This window comes from Denticeps clupeoides, chromosome 8 (assembly GCF_900700375.1).
Source record: "Denticeps clupeoides chromosome 8, fDenClu1.1, whole genome shotgun sequence".
Classification (NCBI taxonomy): Eukaryota; Metazoa; Chordata; class Actinopteri; order Clupeiformes; family Denticipitidae; genus Denticeps; species Denticeps clupeoides.
Genome location: NC_041714.1, coordinates 18,920,863 through 18,941,485, shown reverse-complemented (window position 1 = coordinate 18,941,485; position 20,623 = coordinate 18,920,863). Strand labels below are relative to the sequence as shown.

Sequence of the window (20,623 nt, the reverse complement as noted above, 5' to 3'; positions counted from 1 at the left end):
ACAGCACATCGGCCATAGTCTGTAGTAAAAACCAGTGCCTATGGATGCATGCACAGTGGGTACAGAAAGTATTCAGACCCCCTTAAATTTTTCACTCTGCATCCATTTGTTAAAATGAATTTGAAGTTCATTTTTTTTCCTCATTAATGTACACACAGCACCCCATATTGACTGAAACATATTTTTTTCTACAACTTTGAAGAATGTCAGGAAAGTTCTGTTCTTGCTTATAGTGCAGGAGCATTAAAATCTTCTGTATTTGGGCACCTGGACTATGGAGTAACAGTAGAATGTCACATTTCCATTAGATCCATGGAGGCACCGCTTACAGGAACTGCTACTAATGTCCTGGTACCGCAGGAGACCTTCAGAGCACAAGTGTTGGGTATAAGGTTTTCATATTGTGATTGATTGATATGTGTAGCATCTATCAGAGATATTATTCATTATTAATTAATATAAGCTTGGCTGGTAGTAGCCTAGTGGGTAAGACACTCTCTTCCACGTTCACTTATTACCATTGTGTCCCTGAGCAAGACACTTACCCCTGAATCAGGGGAAGATGGGAGAAGAATTAAGAAACTCAAACACAGTTTGTGAGTACAGTTTTTGTCAGCTGTGCTGCTGGTTTTTTATTATTCAAGAAAAACTAGAAAAAAAAAAAATTCACTTGACTCCAGATCGCAGCCATACATTCAGAATATGGAGCCTGGTAACACCATCACACACTCACCACAGCACAACAACTTAAAATGTGTGTAAATATCACTCAGTTGTGCAGTATGGGAGTAGAAGAGACCAAAACACACACACACACACACACACACACACAAAACACACACAGCATGCTTGCAACTTTATCCACACTGCTATTCTCTCCCATAAATGTCAATCATACACACACACACACACAAGCACACACACTCGATGAAAATAAAAAAGATAAACATCGGTATTGAAACAGATGAGAAGTGTCCATAAATACTGTTCTTGCACACAAAGATCATAAAAAATAAAATAAAAGTGCCACCATCTCAACCGTCAGCATCATCATCAGCTGCAGAAGAGAAGATCTGCCCTGCCCCGGCATGGGACAGTAATTAAAAAATATCAAGGCACCAGCAGATTCACAGTCTTCCAGAGTGGTCTCCTTGAGGTCCGTTCAGTCCCCACCACTCAAGAGTTCTCTGTGGAATTGGGGTGGGTCTGAGTGTGAGTGGGGGCGGCGCATCAAGTGTACTCTGTCTTCCGAATGTAGTTTGAGGGCACGTATCCCCGCCTTCCGCCGGCCTCGCCCAGCCACCACTCTCGGTTGCCGTTCATGTCCTGGAACTCTAGAATCCGGACGCGCTGATTGGCTGAGATGCTCAGTTCGTTTGTGCAGCGAGCTTTGAAGGGGTACAGGGCGTAGTAGATCTGGAAAAACAATTTCCATTACTTGTATGAATACATCAACATTCTATTGAAGCAGAGCCTTAATTTATTTTAATTATCATTCATAAATAAAATACATCAATATGCTTAACACTGTAAGTGGAGAAATATGAAATTACCACAATCTGTAGTTAACATATTTAATTTATGCATCATTATTGTTATTTTTTTGCACCATTGTAATTTCCAGTACAAGCTAACTGGTTTTGTCCAGTGTTACCTGATGTCCGTCTGGTTCTGCCTCTGGTTCCTGGACTGGTTCAGTGATCTCCTCTGCCGGGTACTGGGACCGCCTCAGAGCCCCGTCTCCGTTCCTTCTCTGCTGGGTCGCATACGCCATCTGGGTTTGATTAAGCCTGTGTGAGTTCTCTGATCGAGAGGAAAATCTGTTGGATGAGGAGGAGTCTGTCTCTGACGAATCAGAGTGCTCCCTGTGATTGGAGCGTGCTGATTGGCTGGAGTCCACAGAGTCCCTGTGATTGGTGGAGATCCGGTAGGGGCCGTCGGATAAATAGTCCTTATGATTGGCTGCGTGCCGGGAAGCTGTGTCTGGGGGTGACTCTCTGAGGGAGGGCGAGTCTTGCCTGGGGATCCTTTGGGAGAGGGTGGAGTCCTGGGAAGGGCGTGGCTGGGTGTGGTTTGGGGGCGGGCCTGTGGAGAAGCTGACTGTGCTGACATCATGATTGAAGGTCAGCGTGCTGTTACTGTTCTGCCGAGAGAAGACAGGGGAGGAGCCACCGTAGCCTGACTCATTGGACGACTGGCTCTCGATGGAGACATCTGATTGGCTCCGACGTGGGTTGTATGGCTTCAAGAATGAACTGTACACAAAGCCCTTAGTGACTGTGGAGGCAGAGCAATAAAATATATTGTCAAATGTCTTTTCATGCATTGATAATTACAAAATGTTGATAACCGATAAATATGAACATTTCTGATAGAAATAAACAGGTTTAAATAAATCATTTTGATAGATAGAGATGCCTGATGAGGGCAGTACATCTTCCAGTCCACATGGAGATCATACATAAAACATATATGGATATAACATCATGACACAACAGACTTGATATGATTATAATTTCTGATACACACCCCCGTTGTCAATCAGCCAGCGGTTCTGACTGCCCATTGGGTCCTGCTGTTTGATCACACCCACCACGTCCCCCTCCATCACAGACACGTCCAGGTCCTGTGCGGCGTTGAAGTTGCGCACGGCTTGATAAAGCTTCTCTGGGCCGTACTGAGCCAGCAGGCCCGTCCGCTGCTCGTCTGTCTGCAGGGCAGCGGACGGCTAGAGAGCAAAGACACGCGATCAGAGCACAGGAATGTTGCCTGGAATGTTCTGGGAAGCGCGTTTACATGTGCGTCTACAGAGGAACTCACCGGCCCCGGGATCTGCTTTCTCGAGGTCTGTTTCTCCAGGGTCTTCCTTTCGAAAGGCTTGCGGAGGGAAGGCAGGCTCTCCGGGAAGAAGCTGAAGGTCTGGAGCAGCTGCAGAACCCGGCTGTGCTCCTCCTGAAACTGGGCCACCAGGTTCCCCTCTATACTGGACAGCTGGAGGACACACCAGCACACAGGAAGCAATGAGATGCGTGTTGGTTATTCAAAATTCATCTTGCAGAAATAAAAGAAGTGAAGACAGAAGCTGTGATTCTTTCTGGATTTAATATTGTGTGGAATGTAATATTGTTGATTAATAAAAACAAAAATAAATGTGGTTTGCAAAATAAAAACTCTTATCTCTTTATTATCATTGACAAAATTGAGGTGAGGCATTGTTTCCTCTGGTGTTATTATCATGCAGTATTTCTGTTTCCTGTGTGTCCCAATGCGGTCGCACAGATGACGTCACATCCTCAATTCCCGTTTGTGCATTATTAATATTCTTGCATTTGGTTCTCAGATGACTGAGAGAGAAAGAGGAGGCAACCTTTGGACACACTTTCTTTAAAATGATGTGAAAATACAAAACGGGGAGAAATACGGCCACTAGATGTCGAGGTAGTGAATTCTTGATGAGCTTTAATTATGAAATGGGTTTGACTAAAAGAAAATGTTGTTTTTGTCTGATGTACTAGGTACTTGTACTATATTGACTGGGTTCCGACTAAAATAAGACTAAAATGCTCAGGATTTTAGTCGACTGAAACTTGACTAAAATGATCGTGGATACGACTAAGACATAAAAAAAACTAAAATGACAGCTTGGTGCAAAAATGAACTGAAGTCAGGCTGCCAAAAACAACTGCTCATTCCCACCTGCAGCAGGGGCTGCAGCTCCCCCAGCATGAGGCGGACGAAGTCCCTCTGCGCCTGTGCGAAGGCGTGGACGCAGCCGGTGAAGAGCTCCTCGGCGGCGCGGTGGAACTTGGGCAGCTCGTCCAGCAGCTGCGCGTTGAGCGCCTCGTAGTTGTTGCGTGCCGCCTGCAGTTCGTCCTGCGTGCGCTTGTCCCGCAGGCGCTCCGAGCGCTCCTTGCAGTTGTCGTAGTCCAGCAGCTTGTCGAAGCGCTTCTGGATCAGCTTGTAGGGCCCGGCGAACATGGAGAGGAGCTGGTTGAGGGGGGTGATGACCAGCGTCTCCGTCCGCTCTTTCTGCTCACAGAACGCAAGCAACAGTTACAGAAAGTAAAACAACCCAACTTCATACGCAAGATTATTTTTCAGTTCGACTCACAAATTCGGTGAACTGCTTGTCGCTGATGCAGCGGTGGGCTCTCTGGAACTGCTCAGGGTCCGGATGGTGACGCTCGTTGTAGATGTCACAAAAGCTGATGGCAGCGAGGACCTTGACAGAGGCTGACTCCTGATGGAATGCGGTTCAGAAAAAGAAAAACCGAATAAGTAACAGACGGAAACAAAATATGAACTATTACGTACTTATGACAAGCGGCGCTCTAACCCTGATGTGCTGCAGGTAGAGGGAAATGTCTCTGATGAAGGACTTGATCAGACGCTCCTGCAGCCTGAAACGCTTGTCCGCCTCATCAAACGCCTCGTCCTTTATCTGAGGTGAAAGAGATGAAGAACGTCTGTGTGTATATTTGCTCTGAATGGTGAGGATGGAAGGTCAGCTGACCCTGTACCTGTGGAGAGATGCCGGTGAGATGTTTGAGGTGGCTGCTGACGCGGTTGGACTTCTTTATGATGGAGTGCATGCTCAGCTTGGAGATTTTGTCGATCAGACTGTCCTCGTCCCCTTTTCGGTACTTTACCACTGAGGGACAGAAGGGGGCGCCATCGGGTCAAACATGTGGCAGCGATTTAGAATGTTTACAATTACAATCAATATCATCACGATCAATTACCATCAACATATATATATATATGTGTGTGTGTGTGTGTGTGTGTGTATATATATATATATATACACACATACATACACACACACATAGATATGGATTTTGTGCAACAAACAAAAGATTATAACAATTTACAATTTTATAAGAATACACGGATTTACACTGTTTACAGATTGTTTGGGTTATTATAAAATATTTTACACATTTAGGTGGTATTTTCCTGGTGTTTTATGAGACAAATGACTTTTTATGACTAATTGTAACATTCCGCAGATCACCAATCAGAATTCTTGAATGAATAATGGGCGTGGGCACGTTTTAGAAGTGTAGAGAACGGATGGACTCGTAGGAGAAGCGCACACACACACACACGGGCACACATGTCGTACCCAGGTCCTTCCTCCTCTTGTACTCGTTGATGTTGACGTTAATCTCCTTGACCGCCTGCACCGCCTGGGCGAGCTGCTGGCGGTCGTGGTGCGACTCGGGCGTGGCGTTCAGCAGCTCCGTCAGCAGCAGCGGGTAACGCATGACTCTCTGCACCGGCTTTATCAGGAAGGAGCCCAGGTTGATGTAGTTCGTCTTGCCCCTGCACGAGATGGGAATTCAGGAATTGTCCCACTCTGATTCCCCCATCCCACACACACACACACACACACACACACACTCTCCAGACACCGAGAGGCTTTGTAAAAAGCTGCCATGGCTTTAGGAAGCCTGAGAGAAAGAGGGTGTGTGTGAACACACAGCGCCTGTCAGAGGAAGAGCGGCGGGACAACGGCAGAGAAAACCAGCCACGCAAGAGCCAGAAGACGCGAGTCATGAGAAGCCAAAAGCGTATCCAGGGGCAACACGCACAAAACACACACAGCGAATCACACACCCCCCCAACAAACAGAGAGAAAGGAAAATAAAAAATTTTTTTAAAGGGAAAGGAGGAGGGATGGGGTGATGATTAGGGGGTTAATATTCATGCTTTTTAGATGCTTCTCATGCACAATCTTTGGCTCGGAGAGACTTACCACTCGCGATATATCGCTCTGCCAGTGGAGGGGAGGAAAGGAGAGAGAGAAACACATGAGGGCGGAGTTTATTTTGCTGAGCTGCTGGGATTCATCTTTACTCTGACATTAATATCTGACATTAAAGCCTTTTTTCACTTTTCCACAGCGGCCGACCTGACTGGCCCTGAGCCTAAACACACTTTCTGGGGGGTTTAATCAGCCGCTTGTCGTCATGGAAACACGTCGCTCCCGTGGTGAATCGGGAGGAGGGAGGAGCCATAAATCACACCGCCTCCATTCCTGACTGCCTGACTCCCCGATGACTTTCCACCCCATAATGTCCAAATTCACACGTCCTCCAGACACCATTCCTCCTCAAATCATCCTGACCGGGTGACCTCGGTTTTCTCAGGTTATGGAACTGATTTTCTAACATCCAGTCTACTCAGAATATTCCCACACATCCTGCATGAAAACTATCTTTAGAATGTTCTAAGAAGCCCACATCCCCTATCCTTGAAATGTTGGTGGAACGTTCACAAGCCTGAGTGAAAGAGCGACTGAAACCAGCATGGGGTGAAACTGGGTGAGGCACATTCTTCTGCTGCGACTTGCAAACACACACACACCGCACACACCCTGTACAGCAAGTTCTAACCTTCTCATCAAAACCTTCAGAAATAATAGTTGTAAATCACCAAATACACTTCATTAGAGCATCATGCTTCATTACCATCTCTGTTATACATGTTCCAGGGTTCAATCTCATGCTCAACACCATGCACAAAAGGATCTTCACACTTCCAAATTCACCTGAGCTTCTCCAGACACTCCAGGATGTGCTTCTGGATGCTCTCATCTTTCTCATAGGCCTCCAGCAGTGAGATGGCATCGTCATGGTTCTGGCAGTAGATCTTGTAGACCTCTTCCAGCTCACCTTTGAAGTCCAGGAAGACTTTACCTGTAGTTGAAACAAGAATTTTGGAGAGGTTCTTATGACCTGCTGTGATCTTTAATGATCAGGATAACCTTTGATGTTCACACACTCACCAGAGGAATCAGAGTCTATAAGGGAACTGCAGAGACGACTGGACAAATGCATCACAGAGCTGATGTTCCCAAAGAGTCCATCAAAGTCGATCACGTTCTGCAGCTGCATTCAATCAAAAGAAAGACAAGAATGAGATGAAGAGGAAGGAATCTGTGGTAACTTGGCTAAGACATGGTTCTTCAGATCTACCTGTTTGTTCTTAAGGGGCTGAATGATGTTTTCGTCACACATCAGAAGGTCTCTGATGTAGTCCGTCTCCGTCTGTAAGAGTTCCTCAATGACCTTCGTCCTCTTCTCCAGGAGCCTCTGCTCAGGGTCCTCGTTGGACACCACTGAAGACACCGGAGCTTCAGAGTCCACCGACTGGGACTGTGTGGAAAGCAGCGTCATCTCTGAAAGGAAGAGAGGAAAGTCAATACCCAGAATCCTCAGCAACTCAGGATCCGAGAAGCCAACGGCACCCCAATCTCATCCTGACCTACAGAGGAACCATAAGATCTACAAACACACACACACGATGCAGATTCACTTGTAAACATCAGTATCCAGGAATAAGAAAGATGAAGGAACGCGCCTGTAACCTGCAGACCCACCCATAGCAGCGCAGCCTCCACCACCGAGCTCCACCCACCCAGGAGTGCAGTAATTAATGCGGAATTAGCGGAACGAATTCTGGAATTCTGAACTAAAGGAGAGAGCCATAGTAACGTTCTAGATCTGGTTCTGTACAATAGATTGAATGGAGCCTGACTTGTTTCTTTTTCTCATTTTTTGAGGGGTGATGGGCGATGGCCACCACACACTGCTGAAATGACACCGGACGGTGTCACCACTCTATCCTCTTCCCCCGCTGACACCCTTAATTTTATTTCTTTAGCTTCCTGAACTCTTGGCTCCGCCCACTTCCCAAACATCACGGACAGTTTCCAAAATATTGCACAATGATAAGACAAGTTTATCCTTTATTAGTCCCACAAGTGGGGAACTTGCACAACGTTGTGAGGTTCTAAAAGTTCTAGTTTGACTTTTCGTGCCGCTGCCACTAAACCAGCGAGACGGTTCCACACGAGGTCACTTTCCCCCCCTGGAACTTTACTGAGAAGAAGATAACGCTGATGGTGGGGAACACAGAGCTGATAAGTGGTAGGTGTGTGTGTGTGTAAAACACACTACATGACCTCTGTCTCACACACAGAAACAGTCATACACATATACTGTACTACACAAAACACACACAAACGAACAAAGAGGTCACAACACACACACACACACACACACACACACACACACACACTGCAGAGCGAGCAGGATACTGTCTGTGCCAGTGAACGTATGGTATGTGTGCCACGGCCTGGTGAAGGGCCTGATGGGTAAAGTCCCCCACACGGTGGAAGTAATTGGTTGTGGCAGGAGGTTCTTTCTATGCCTGCTGGGTTCTCACGTTGGAACGTGGGAACAGGTGAACAATACACAGAGCTCTTCTGTTCAGGATTATTATATTCAACGTGTCCATTATCAACTACCAACCTTCTCCAGAGGTCAAAATGCAACAACAATCCAAAAACAAGCTAGATGTGATATACATACAAAGCACCTAAATATACAGGGTGGTAGTAGCCTAGTGGGTAACACACTCGCCTATGAACCAGAAGACCCGGGTTCAAATCCCACTTACTACCATTGTGTCCCTGAGCAAGACACTTAACCCTAAGTTGCTCCAGGGGGGGACTGTCCCTGTAAATACTGATTGTAAGTCACTCTGGATAAGGGCGTCTGATAAATTCCGTAAATGTAAATGTAAACCTAAATACCGTCGGCCTTGTATTTATTTATTTTAAATCGAATCTATAAATGTCAGTAGATTAAAAACGAGGGGCAGCAAGTGGGATCTGCTCTGCTAAGACAAAGACAACACAGCAGCAGAAAACAAGGAAAGGGGCTTCAGAAAGACAGATTCATCCTCTGGCCACACGTAGAAGAGCTTCACACTTCACAAACGACCAGCCTTTGTTTTTAAAGGTCCTGAGCGCTGGCCAGAAGGACGTTCGAATCCTGAGCTGGTGCCACCGTACCGTCCCCACACACTGCTCCCCGGGCGCCTGTCATGGCTGCCCACTGCTCACCAAGGGCGATGGTTAAAAGCAGAGGATGCGTTTCGTTGTGTCACCGTGTGCTGTGCTGCAGGGTTTCACAATGACAATCACTTCACTTTCACTTCAACAGAGTGCAGTTACTAGTTACTCTGTTCATTATAATGATGCCAGTTTCAGCTTAACATCAAACTGTGTACGTGGAGTACACACACACACACACACACACACACACTGAGTGGGCCATGTGAAAGAAGGTTTTGGGTTGAATGGTTGGCTCCGCCCACCCCAAAATTCATCATCTACTTCTGATTCAGTTCATCTGACCTTTTAACTTGATTTTTAAAGCATGTTTTGAATTTAGCGTGTTGATTGAAAATGTTCACTTTTTCAGATAGATATTGAAGTTCTCAAGATGCATCATTAATTCCAAACGTAGACATATTCAGCATAATGTGTCACCACGCAGCAGAACAACATGCTAACAGGGCGTTATTAGCTTGGTAGCGGTAAAAATGCACGTTACGCCTGTATTCAGAGAGACGTGTACAGTAAACGGGTCGCCGTCACGGCCACGTGAGGCATAAATATAGAAATCTGACGCAAGCAGTGCAGCTCCAAACAAACTCGCGCACGCAGATGAACACAAAATGTCGTAAATGACACTTCTGGTGAATAAAAGTTCTTTTTGCTACTGGAACTGTTGAGGTGTGATGAACGCGTTGCCATATTTACAGCCCCAGTCCGTCTTCAAAAGCGTTTGCTCGCCGCGCCCGTGTGACCTGAGGTCACACTCTGTGTGCGCCGCGCAAAGTTCACTGGCTGAAGGTCCCGTTGCCTCGGTAACCGCTGACGGGGCCCCTGTGACCGTGCCAAGGCGCAAAGTGCCCTCTTAAGTAGGACGGGGCCGGAACAACTTTCACACTGGAGCGGCGCGTAAATATTAACCTCGGGAACGTGACGCGGATGAAAGTGACTTTGAAGTGACTTTCTCGGCGCAAACCTGGACGGTTCCAGAAACGAAGCAGGTTTTTGTTGCTCCCCGTCCGCAAGTTTCATATTTCCTATTAATTACCCAGCATTATCTGTCCGCGGGTCTGCTCAAAACCGCAGAACCAGGCCAGAGCACATAATTTGAGCCGCCTTACGAAACCACCACAGTGCCACATTAAACGGGCGCGGCTCGATAATAGTTTTCGCCATGCCACTGAGAACCGACATCCCAGTTACCTTCTCCGTTTCCTACGGAGAGTTCCGTCTGCCACGGCCATCGGCTGTGGACTTTACCAGCGCCTGACTCGCCGGCTGTCGGGATGTTTACGTGTGGAGTCAGCTGCAAACAAGAAGAGTCGGTCGGACCTGAAGTGGGACAGGATGTGTGCAGAGTGACGACAGGGACGTGTCACGTTTAAAACAGCATCTGTGGAATCCCATCAGTCCGGTGCTTCATTCCATAAACCCGACTGGGCATGACCTGGGCAAGGACGTGTGGAATGGAATGACCTGGGCAAGGACGTGTTTCAACCCCCCCTTTAACCCCAGCCCCTTTATCTGCACCAGCATGGACAGGGTGGCCTACTGCCCAGCCTCGACTGATCTGGAGACCACAGGAGTCTTGGAAACGGGGATCTGCTGGACGCCCTTCAAGGCAAACTGCTTTGTCCGATTCTGTGATTTATCGAGCAGACGCTGAGGCCTGATTGAATTCGCCAACATAAGACAGTGCAGACGGTGCCAAAAGCGGCATTAAATCAGACCGAGGGGACGAATCAATCTGGCAAAATCGCTGCTCCACAACAACCTATTGACGTCTTCATTTAAAGACACAAGGTGCCCTTTGTGTTTCTGCCAGACAACCAATATATTAAAGCACAAATAAATAAATAAATATATACAGCTAACTCTAAGCAAAATGATCAAGGCAATATAAATAAAAATGTGTTAGTCCTGCCCGATTGCTGAGGCTTTTACATATTTACAATAACCCACCATATTGTCAGTGTTTATGGGGTCATATGCAGAAGACTGATTATTTTGCATACTCTTCAATGCAAGCAGACCTCGGCTTCAAACCTGATTCTCGAAGCATGGAAGTGTCGGAAAGTGATATGAACATGAACACGTTCATGAAAGGTGTGTGTGTGTGTGTGTGTGTGATTCTGACCTACATTAGGTAGCTAATTCCCTCCTCAACTCGTGACTTGAGGCTTTTGTTTTCCAAGATGGCCCTTGAACCCACATTACCTTACCCCCTGTGCTACGATTTAATCCCCCTTCAGCCAAGCAACATGGCAGATGAGGAACACACACACACACACACACACACACACACAGTAGGGGTGTAAGAGCATTACGTTCCTCATGTGGTTCAACACTGCAGCCAAAGGGAATGTAAAAGCTGAGAGTTAATTAAACCAGAAGTTCTGGTATAAAGTTAAACTGGAATCTGGGTCAAAAGGAAAAATTCTTCACCATTTAAAATGATAATATAACAGAGTCAATTAAATTAAATGGAATTGAAACTTAATGCTTCCAGTAGACTTTCTGCCCTTCCGAATGAACACAACAAAAATATGCAACTAAGAACTAAGGACATTTTTAATCATAGATTTATGGTATTAAAAGGTGCATGGGGGCACCCTGCAGATGCACGTCGCTTATCTCTAAAGGATGACCTCACACAGTGAGTCAGACTGGACCTCATCTTTAAGACCCCAAACCCCCACCCTGGAAATCAGGACTGGGGGGGTGGGGGGGGTGGGGAGGATCCCCGGCGCCAGGCACCTCCTGGTCCGAGTCCTTACTTCTCGTCTTACTCCTCCTCCTCCTGCTCCCCGTGCTGACGCCAGACGAAGGATTACCCCAGTCTCCGCAGCCACCTGCCACGACTCCCAACACCACGCGGCCCGAAAAGCACGTACCACCGCACGGCGCACACAGAACCTCCACTCCCCGCCGAGATAAACTTGAACTCGGAGTTATTATAATGACATCGGACAACCTGGGACTCATGCCGCTCCCTGGTCAAGGAGCCAAAAAGGGCCGGGCATGATTTCCCAACACACTTCACACAGTCAGGATCCGTCCGTGCACATCCTCGTCCCCTCAAATACCTGTTGAGGCCAAGTGCTTGTCAGAGTAAATGAAAGACGTTCGAAAGAAAACAACCAGGAGGGGAGGAGGCGGCGGAGGGGAGAACAATGAACAGCCAGAAGAAGAAGAAGAAAAAGAAATAAATACAAAAAAAACCGACACAACCTGCCAGACTGGTCGCCCCACCCTCGTAAAAAATACCGTCACCTTCCTGAGAGCGGGACGAAACTCAACTCTGGCTACCTGACACACGCGCGCCGCAATCTCGGCGACTCGCCACGCTTCCTGCATCGATTGAAAGCCCTGCGCAGCTCTTGAATGTCAGCGCCTGGCAACTAAAAGGTCAGGCTGTGGAATGTGACCTAAGAGCAGGAGCCCAGACGCCACCGTCCATCCTGTAAAAATGACTTGGGAGGACGAGGACTTGGACGGACACCCGCGTTTCACATTTTTACCTGCTTTCTCTTTCCTGCTTAGGGCAAATTCAGACTTCCTCAGGGAACCGGGCGCCGTCTTCCTGTAGAAACTGTTCCGATCCAAGGAGCCCGTGTACAAGTTCTTTCGGACGTGGCTACGTCTCTCGGAATCTGGGTTGGATTTGCCAGAACCTGGACGAGGAGAGTCCACGTTTCCAGGGTCCTGGTTGTCTTGATCATTGTAGGATCGTCTCTTGCAAACGGCCACCTTTTGCCGCACGTCCTCCTCATCCCCTTCCTTGCGGTCCCTCTTTTTGATGTCAACCCGCTCTTCAGCCAAATCTTCAAGGTGGTCTTGATCTCTGTATCTGTGGCGGTCACCATAACCATCCTTGTCCTTCCGGTCATAGTAGTCTTTCTCCTGACTATCGTAGCGTCCCCCTTCCCTGTACCTGCAGCGGTCCCCCTCTGCGAGGTCATAACGGTCCCGTTCTCGCCGCTCGTAGCGTCCATTTTCCCTACGATCATAGTAATCTTTTTCTCTGTAGTCATAGCGATCAACGTCCTTGCGATCATATTGGTCCCTCTCACGACGACCGTGCTGGTCTCTCGGTCTGTGCTCAAGCTGGTCCTTTTCTCTGTAGGTATAATGAGGATTGCAGTCCTCAGGTCTGCAATCATAGTAGTCTGTGTCCCTGAGTGCGTTCCTGTTTCGTCGTCTTGTGTCGCTGTAGTCCTGGTACTTGGGGTCGTACTTTTTACGGTCACATCCGTCAGTGTACCCATCCCTGTGCTGGTAAAAACCGTAATAATTCTGTTCTCGGTGTATGTATCTGTACGCGTCCTGGCTATTGTTCCTTTCTTGGTCATAATAATCCAGTTTTCTGCTTTCATAGTGGTCCAAACTTCTGCTACTAAAATGGCGTTCTCCATAGTAGTCGTCCCTGTCACGAACCGCACGCTCGTAGCTGTCCTGCCGTTTGTAGTCCCTGTTCTCCCGAGGGCTGGCGCAGCCTGGTTCCTCCACCCCCTGGTAGAAGCAGTGGCCAGGCAGCCATTCCTGTGGCCTTCTAGGCTGGTGGTAAACTGCCTCTGGGGAGTGGTAGTAGTACTGTTCCACCTGCTGAGGGCCGGGCCCTCGCTGTGGGACCCGGTCCCAGTCTTCATACTCCCAGCTAGGCTGCCGACAGCCGTCCCCTGTCACCCTCGGGTACGCCTGGTGCTCCCAGCTACCTGGCGATGGCCTAAAGTCCTGGGGACCTGTGATCTGGGAACAGCGTTCCCTCTCCCAACTTTCGCTCACCAGCTCCTCCACACTTTTCCCCCTCCTGGGAGGAGCCTTGCTGTAGTCCCAGGGCAAGGAGCCGTATGGCACCGGATGCCCGAGAATCACCTGGCCCTTCATGCCCTGTTGGTAGCAGGTGTTGGTATGAAGCTCTTCTCCGCTAACTCCCACCGGAATCACACTTCAAAACAGCAGAGGAACGCGGAGGGTGGCGCCACTTGGCCATGCTCTTCCTTCCAGAGCCTGTAACGTGTCCCTCACTCGAACTCGCTCGCACTGCCGAAGCCGCCTGAGCAGGACTGTCGACTCTGACGCTCTGAGCGCTGAGAAACTCGATGCCACGCCTCCTCAAACTCACACCGGCCAATGGGGCGGAGGAGAGACAGACAGAGGAGGAGCAGGACTTGGACAGGAGGAGGAGGAGGGAAGGGAGGAGGGACAGAGGGAGCGACAGGTCCTCAGAGTTCACATGACTGGTGGATTACGCTCAGACTGATTCCAAGCTCTGTGATTGGACGTCTTTTGTGTTTGCAGGAAAACAGGGTCCCTTGCTGCATTGTCCCTCAGCTCTTCAGAAGAGGAAGCAGGCTTCCCCCTTGTCCTGTTATAGTTTTTTTTTCTTCTCCAAAAACTTTTCTTCCCAGTCACAACATGTCAAATTTACATGACTCCATGCACATTTGCATAATAAACTGTTAAACACGTTGTAACAACGTCATAAAAGCTGCCCTATTTTCCTTGCAATTCCAAGAAAGACAAGCTCCTCTTTAGCGGTGGACTCATTAACATTAGAATCTCATTGGAAACTTGTACTGCCTTCTTTTGCTGTGCAGAGATTCCCATGAATTTCTAAAAGGGGGAAAACTCTTTAATGTTTGATGTTTGTAGAGGGACGACCTGGGAGGGGACATAAAAAATAAAAGTGGAGCAGATTATTCAGAGGGACACTGTGCACTGCAGCGCACGATGCACAATGGGCCATTGTTGGTGGCCGTCCCTGGTCTCAGAGGCTGTGGGATCTGTGAGAAACCCCAGCCCTATTCATACGTGAGGGTGTAGTATATCCCCCCTCCCACTCCACACAGCGAAAAGGACCAATCACGAGGCGCCGCAAGTCCCCACAGCTACAGCACACATATACACAAACACGTTAAAGAAATAATAAACCAAGAAAAGAATTAATTGAGGGTTTCAGAAGACATTGACATGAAGGACATGGGCGTAGAAAGAAACCTAAGAGCTCTTTGATTTCTTTCTTCTCAATGAATTCCCTGGTTATCAGCGTTGCAACTCTCACGTTGCCTCACACCAACCGGACCGAAACTGCGCTGGAATTCTCGTGCACCCCGAGCACACAGACTTGTAAGACATGAAATAAATATCCTGTTCCTCACGGCCTCAAAACAGTTACAGTGTGAAATCTTCAGCTGATATCAGCTTCTGCAGCTTGGAGAGTCAGTGTGAAAGGGTGTGTGTGTGTGTGTGTGTGTGTGTGTGTGTGTTTCACACTCTTTTTTCAGAAGGAAGGAAAGGCTGCGATTAAAGGCATCAGCCTTTCACCCAACGCTTTCACACGGAATTCCTGCCCTGTCAGTGTGTAAAGACCCCTCCAGACACAACAGAACACGTCCACCGCAGAAACGCCTCACTTGAAGTCACCACCTACTGGTCAACCTCAATCTCCAATCGCTTCCAAAATAATGTCTTTCTTTTGTAAAACATTAAAATGGAGGAGTGTTTTGTAGGCTTTTAATGAGGTTTTTCTAATTATCTGCCATGGATGCCCTGGGAAACCCTCAGGATGGTGGCACCAACTTGAGATCCCCCCCATGACCAAGTGGGACAAAGGCACATGGTGGAGAAATGAGGCACAAGGATCTCTCCACCTCCACTTCGCAGCTTAATTTAATCACGATCGACTTCATTATTCTCTCTTCGTTCCATACCTTCCGCCTATATCGAGAAAAGGGGGAGGAGTTAAAAATGCACGTCATGAAGTCATGAAGAAAAACAGCCAGAACGTCTACGTTCACAATAACAATGAACACACACACAACAGAGGGTGATTAAGTGGGAGGCTTCACATTCCACAGAGACACACGTTCAATCAAGTGCAAACCTAGACGAATAAAATTAGTAATTTCGGTGGATGTGGGTTGGTGTAGGAACATGGTTGAGCCACGCCTGTGACCTTCGGTCACTGAACACAAACAAATACAGAGCAATGTCACACAAGTCACTGATAAAACACACGTATCACTGATGTTAGTAGAGAAAATGTATAACATGCCATATGAACCTAGAGTGAAGGAGACAATACAACCAAAGCAAGAACAGGGTGTGTGGTAACACATCCTGGCAAACTAAAAAAAAAAAAAATCCTAAATATCCCCATTTCACTCCCTACCTGTCCTGCCTGGGACGCCTGGCCTGACAACCTGCCGGATGAGGGATGCGAGAAGCACCATGAGGCGTCTCCGCAGCCCCACAACGCCACCAACCTCAGCTCCGGCCTCCATCACCCCACCAGCCCCGGTAAGAGCAGAGAGAAATGGAGAGACAGAGAGAGGGAGGCCGAGGCCCCAAGATCACCTGAGAGCCAGAAAACATTTCATACGTAGGTGGCAAAGGGTTCTCCAACCGGAGTTGGAGATTCCACACCATCCTGGCACAAATCAGCCAGAGCAGCAATTAGGAGACAGTCATCTTATAATGAACATATGACCGTTAAAAAAGCACTGGATAATAGCTGGATTAACTAGATTAGAGTCCGCAGAGCTTCTCTAACAAACTCACAATTGGATTGGAGAAGCTGCTGACTTCTGCTGCTGGTCATCTGTGGATGGTCCTCTGACCCATTTACACTCTTTAGAAAAGGTCACAGGTCGTTAGATGAATGCACTGCCCAAGCTGCTACACAACTTTTAACAGTCCAAGCTGTCTTAACTCATTTTTTAAACTGGATTAAAATCTGTTTATAGCAATGGGCTTGGGTTCCAGGACAGGGGGGGTTCCTACTTCTCCATATCAGATCTGCAGATCAGTCTGTCTTCTCAGATTCGGTGTAAAACATGTAAAGCTGGGACACTGAGGGTTGATTACAGAGGAAGGACAGTCACTGGTGAGAGGAAATCAATGTACACATTATTCTGTCACACGGCGCATCTGGAAGGTCACCCCCACTCCAGTGGCCCAGCCGGCAGCAGTCTGTGTCGATTCGCACATTCGCTGACCTTGCGGCGCATGTCAGGTCTTCAGCCAGAACCGAGAACCCTGCCCTCACGCTGAAATGCCTTTCACCGAGTTACGGGAAATGCTTTCGGCGTCAAAGAGCACAAGATAAGATGGTTGCAATATGAGTAAACATGCAGTCTATAATTACAGTATTTAACAAGAGTCGTGACATCATGACTGACACACAACTAACCACACACAACCACTTCAACCCACACTTCTGTACAGTAGGGACATCGTAAAATATGTTACTGTGAGAAACAAGGACCTGGATTCCATTACAGCTGAACATTTTCAGATATGGATGTCCTCATGTTGGACTATGAGGTCCAAAAAATGAGACCTTTCAAAAGGACGGCCATTCCACATGGCCTTCACCTGCACATTCATGACAACCAACACTTGGGCTGACCAACACACTCAACCTATAAACCACAAGACCAGTCTTTTCATGCAAAGAACTATTTCACAACATTACACATTCTTCCTTTGTAAAATAAAAGTGCTTCATGTTCGAACCCAACATAAAAAAACCTTAACAAATAAATAAACGCAAAAAAAAAGTTGTGCCAACTTGCATAGTGAACTGGAACCATGATAATAAAATCCCGTTTTGAATCAGCTGGTTTGTTTGGATGACCAAGAGTTTGTGGGGTGAGCGGCTCGCGCTAGTTTGCTGATTTTTGAGGTATTGACTGTAAGTGGTCGTCACATATGTTCTTACAAAAAGAGTTGTTCTTCCGATTCATAAAAAATTGTTTGGGTATTGTTCCGCTCTAAACTTTTCCGTACTAAGAGTGTTGTGATAATATCTCAGCGGCACAGACTAATCTCAGACCAATACAAGCTTTACCCTTTCAGGGGCTAAAGTCTGGTTTGCGATTGGAGAATAAGGCTCCTAGTATCTGCTGGATTTCATTTCAAGCCATCAGGAAACGGCCAAGGGGGCACAGAAATTAGGGCTGTCCATGCATCAAAATGGACCATTAAAGATCTCTGCAACGTTGTCCAAACACACTGTGCTTCTCAGAAATTTGAGTAGAAAGGTTTCTGCCCTTACCTTGCAGTTGCTGATGTTCCAGGGACAACGTCTCCAGTGTGTAGGAGCAGAACTCCAGGTTCTCCATTGCCTGCTGACGTGCCGTGTCATCCTCCACCTCCTCCAGCATAGCGGTGAGCTCTTGGACGGTGCGGTTGTAGGCTTCAATGTCCCTCTCCACCTCCTGCAGCCTCAAGAGAAGCTCGTACTGCTCCTGCTCTCTCTCCATCTCCCGCTCCTGCTCAGTTAAGTTCCTCAGGTGGACTGTTGCTGCTTCCTCCTCAGCCTGCCTTTCTTCTTCTTCAGGTGTGAAGAACAGTCTAGAAGGGGGTGGTCCAGCGGCACGCGGGCCAGAGTCTAAGCTCAGTGCCTGTGTGCAGGGAGGTTTGGGAGCTGGCCGGGACGGTTTTATGGGTTGTGCAACCAGGCGAACTACAGAAGGGGGTGGTGGTGCCCCTTGTGGTCGAAAGACTCTGGGTCGTGGTGGGGGCGGGCGGAGAGTCTTCCGTCTTTCCATGGTTGAGCAGGCAGACCCAGAAGGGGACGATGGGGACGAGGCAGAGCCAGTGGGCAAGAGGAGATGGTCCACAGGGGATTGTGAGGAGCCTCTCATGATGTCACTTTCACTATTGTAGTCTAGGATAGAGAAGTGTCGTGAGATATGTGCCCTCCAGCCATTGCTGACATCCTCATCTCTTCCTCCTCCACCAGTCAGGCTCCTCTCAAACTCCAGCAGCTGCTGTGACAGTTTGGTCTCCAGTTCTCCTGCTGAAGAGCTGAGAGTGTCCAGTGTATTTGAGCTGGACAGGAACCCATTAGAGTCGTGCTCCTGTGGGCGGGGCTGAGAATACAGGGGTTGGGATTGAGGCTTGGACCACACCCCACTGTGGAGACCCATCAGCAAGTCAACATCACTGACACTGGCATGATGGTTGAGCTTCTTCGTTTTCTCTCGTGGGCGACCACTCGAGCTGAAGGCAAACGAGCCTCTTTTGAAAGGACTCCTACTGCCACTGCTGTCACGAGCAACATGGTGGTCATGCTGGACATGTTCCCTGGACTGCTTCTGGGTGATGTGGTTCAATATAATCGAAGTTCTGGGTGACGATGGTCGTTCAGGGTGTCCCACGCTTCTACTGAGACTGTGCCGTTTGCTCAGAGTCAGGGCTTGAAGGCTTGGACGAGGGGGTAATTGAGGCCTGGATGGGGTAGGACTGCTTGTCCTCTGTAAAGGCCTTCGGGCCGCCTGATTTGGGCCCATGGTGGGCGGAGGGGGCCTGGGCCTAGGGGCTCTATCCAAGGGCTGGGGACGGGGAGGACAAGGTCGAGTCCCCGGCCCAACATTACTGGAGGCGTTGCTCAAATCCTCAGGGCGTTTTCTGGAAGATTCCTCTCTGCGCTCAAAGTAGTCCAGGTCCCACACTGTGTGGTCTTCATGAGGAACCCAGTTCTGACTTGTCTGGGTTTCGTTGTCCTGGTTTCCAGATCCATACACAGCCTCAGTCTCAATGGTCTCTTTGGACATTGTCTTAGAGTTCATTATGAAGATTGGTTCAGGTTTGTCCATCTTGACAAATCGATGTGGAAAGACCCCTTGCCTGCCATGCACCACCCCCTCCAACCAGCCATCCTCCAGTGTGTTGGTGATCCTAATACGGTCACCAACATCAAAGTCCAGCTCTCCAGGCTCCATGGCCCGGAACTCATAGAGTGCAACTCCGTAAATGCCACCCTTTTCCTCCTCCTGTTCCTCTGTTCTCCCTTTACCTAAGTCTTCATCCCTCATTTCAATCTCTTCTTCTTCTTCTTCATCTTCTTCTATTTGCCTTTCAGATGTTCTGTAAAACTTATATTGTCCTTCCCCATCCTCTGTATCAGGGGCTTCGTCTAATGAGCGCAGTGGTGCCAAGAGCTCCACAAAGCCCTCAGGAAAGATGCCTGAACGTCCTTCCAGCTCACCAAGAAACCAGCCTGGTTCAGGCAACCCCACAATCGTTATGAGGTCGCCCTCTCTAAAATCCAGCTCTTCATCCAGCTGGGCATGGAGGCCCATGAGCGCCCGGGCCACACCCAGGGCATGAGGTGGCAGGTCTGATGCTTGGGCGGCCTGGGCAGCCTGAAGTTGGCGAGAACGACCAGATAGATGGAGTTCCTTCACACAGGAGGAGGGGAAGAGTCCACGAACCCCCGACTCGTTACGTCCACGCAGCCAAACTGAATCTCCGCGGCCTTCACACACCACCACATCACCTAGAGTACAGAGAAAGGGAGCGTTTTAACTCATTCTTCACACAAAGAATCAAGATCCCGTCAGAGTCGTGCTGCTTATGACCAGGACAGAGGAGCTTTCCTCCCCAGGACATGCCGAGCATTTATATTTATATTTATATTTATATTCAACACATCACGATACACAGACCTGCATATCTGTACTTTGTCCAAAATTTAATATAATGTAAACATCGACCATTTAGACAGCAAGGTTTAAAAAGGTCACCGTAACTCCCATTACCTGTAATACTGCTATCAGCATTCCGCTAACACACACACACACACACAGGAGGCAGGGAGGTGGAACGTTCAGAGGTCAGAGGAGTCACATTCCTCTGAGCTCAGCCATGCACCCCCCATTGTGTCTCCAGCAGCACCAAACACACACACACACCTAGAGGAAA

At 48.2% G+C, this 20,623-nt stretch overlaps 1 protein-coding gene across 3 annotated transcripts in view; it reads right to left on the bottom strand.

Moving 5' to 3' along the window:
* Positions 1 to 593: 593 nt before the first annotated feature.
* Positions 594 to 20,623, bottom strand: part of dnmbp (dynamin binding protein) — a 29,058-nt gene continuing 9,028 nt past the window's right edge. For 2 of the 3 annotated variants that reach the window (XM_028989372.1, XM_028989373.1), the window contains 14 exons: positions 17,970 to 20,198; positions 6,981 to 7,183; positions 6,791 to 6,893; positions 6,554 to 6,701; positions 5,759 to 5,776; positions 5,126 to 5,325; positions 4,521 to 4,651; positions 4,337 to 4,441; positions 4,112 to 4,240; positions 3,697 to 4,029; positions 2,821 to 2,991; positions 2,530 to 2,728; positions 1,655 to 2,277; positions 594 to 1,416 (listed from right to left, as the gene is read on the bottom strand). In XM_028989372.1, coding sequence (XP_028845205.1) covers positions 1,231 to 1,416; positions 1,655 to 2,277; positions 2,530 to 2,728; positions 2,821 to 2,991; positions 3,697 to 4,029; positions 4,112 to 4,240; positions 4,337 to 4,441; positions 4,521 to 4,651; positions 5,126 to 5,325; positions 5,759 to 5,776; positions 6,554 to 6,701; positions 6,791 to 6,893; positions 6,981 to 7,183; positions 17,970 to 20,198 — 4,778 coding nt within the window. In that variant the 3' untranslated portion in view covers positions 594 to 1,230. Of the gene's footprint in view, positions 1,417 to 1,654; positions 2,278 to 2,529; positions 2,729 to 2,820; positions 2,992 to 3,696; positions 4,030 to 4,111; positions 4,241 to 4,336; positions 4,442 to 4,520; positions 4,652 to 5,125; positions 5,326 to 5,758; positions 5,777 to 6,553; positions 6,702 to 6,790; positions 6,894 to 6,980; positions 7,184 to 12,429; positions 13,998 to 17,969; positions 20,199 to 20,623 lie in introns of those variants that run through there. The other variant, XM_028989374.1, reaches the window with a different exon arrangement.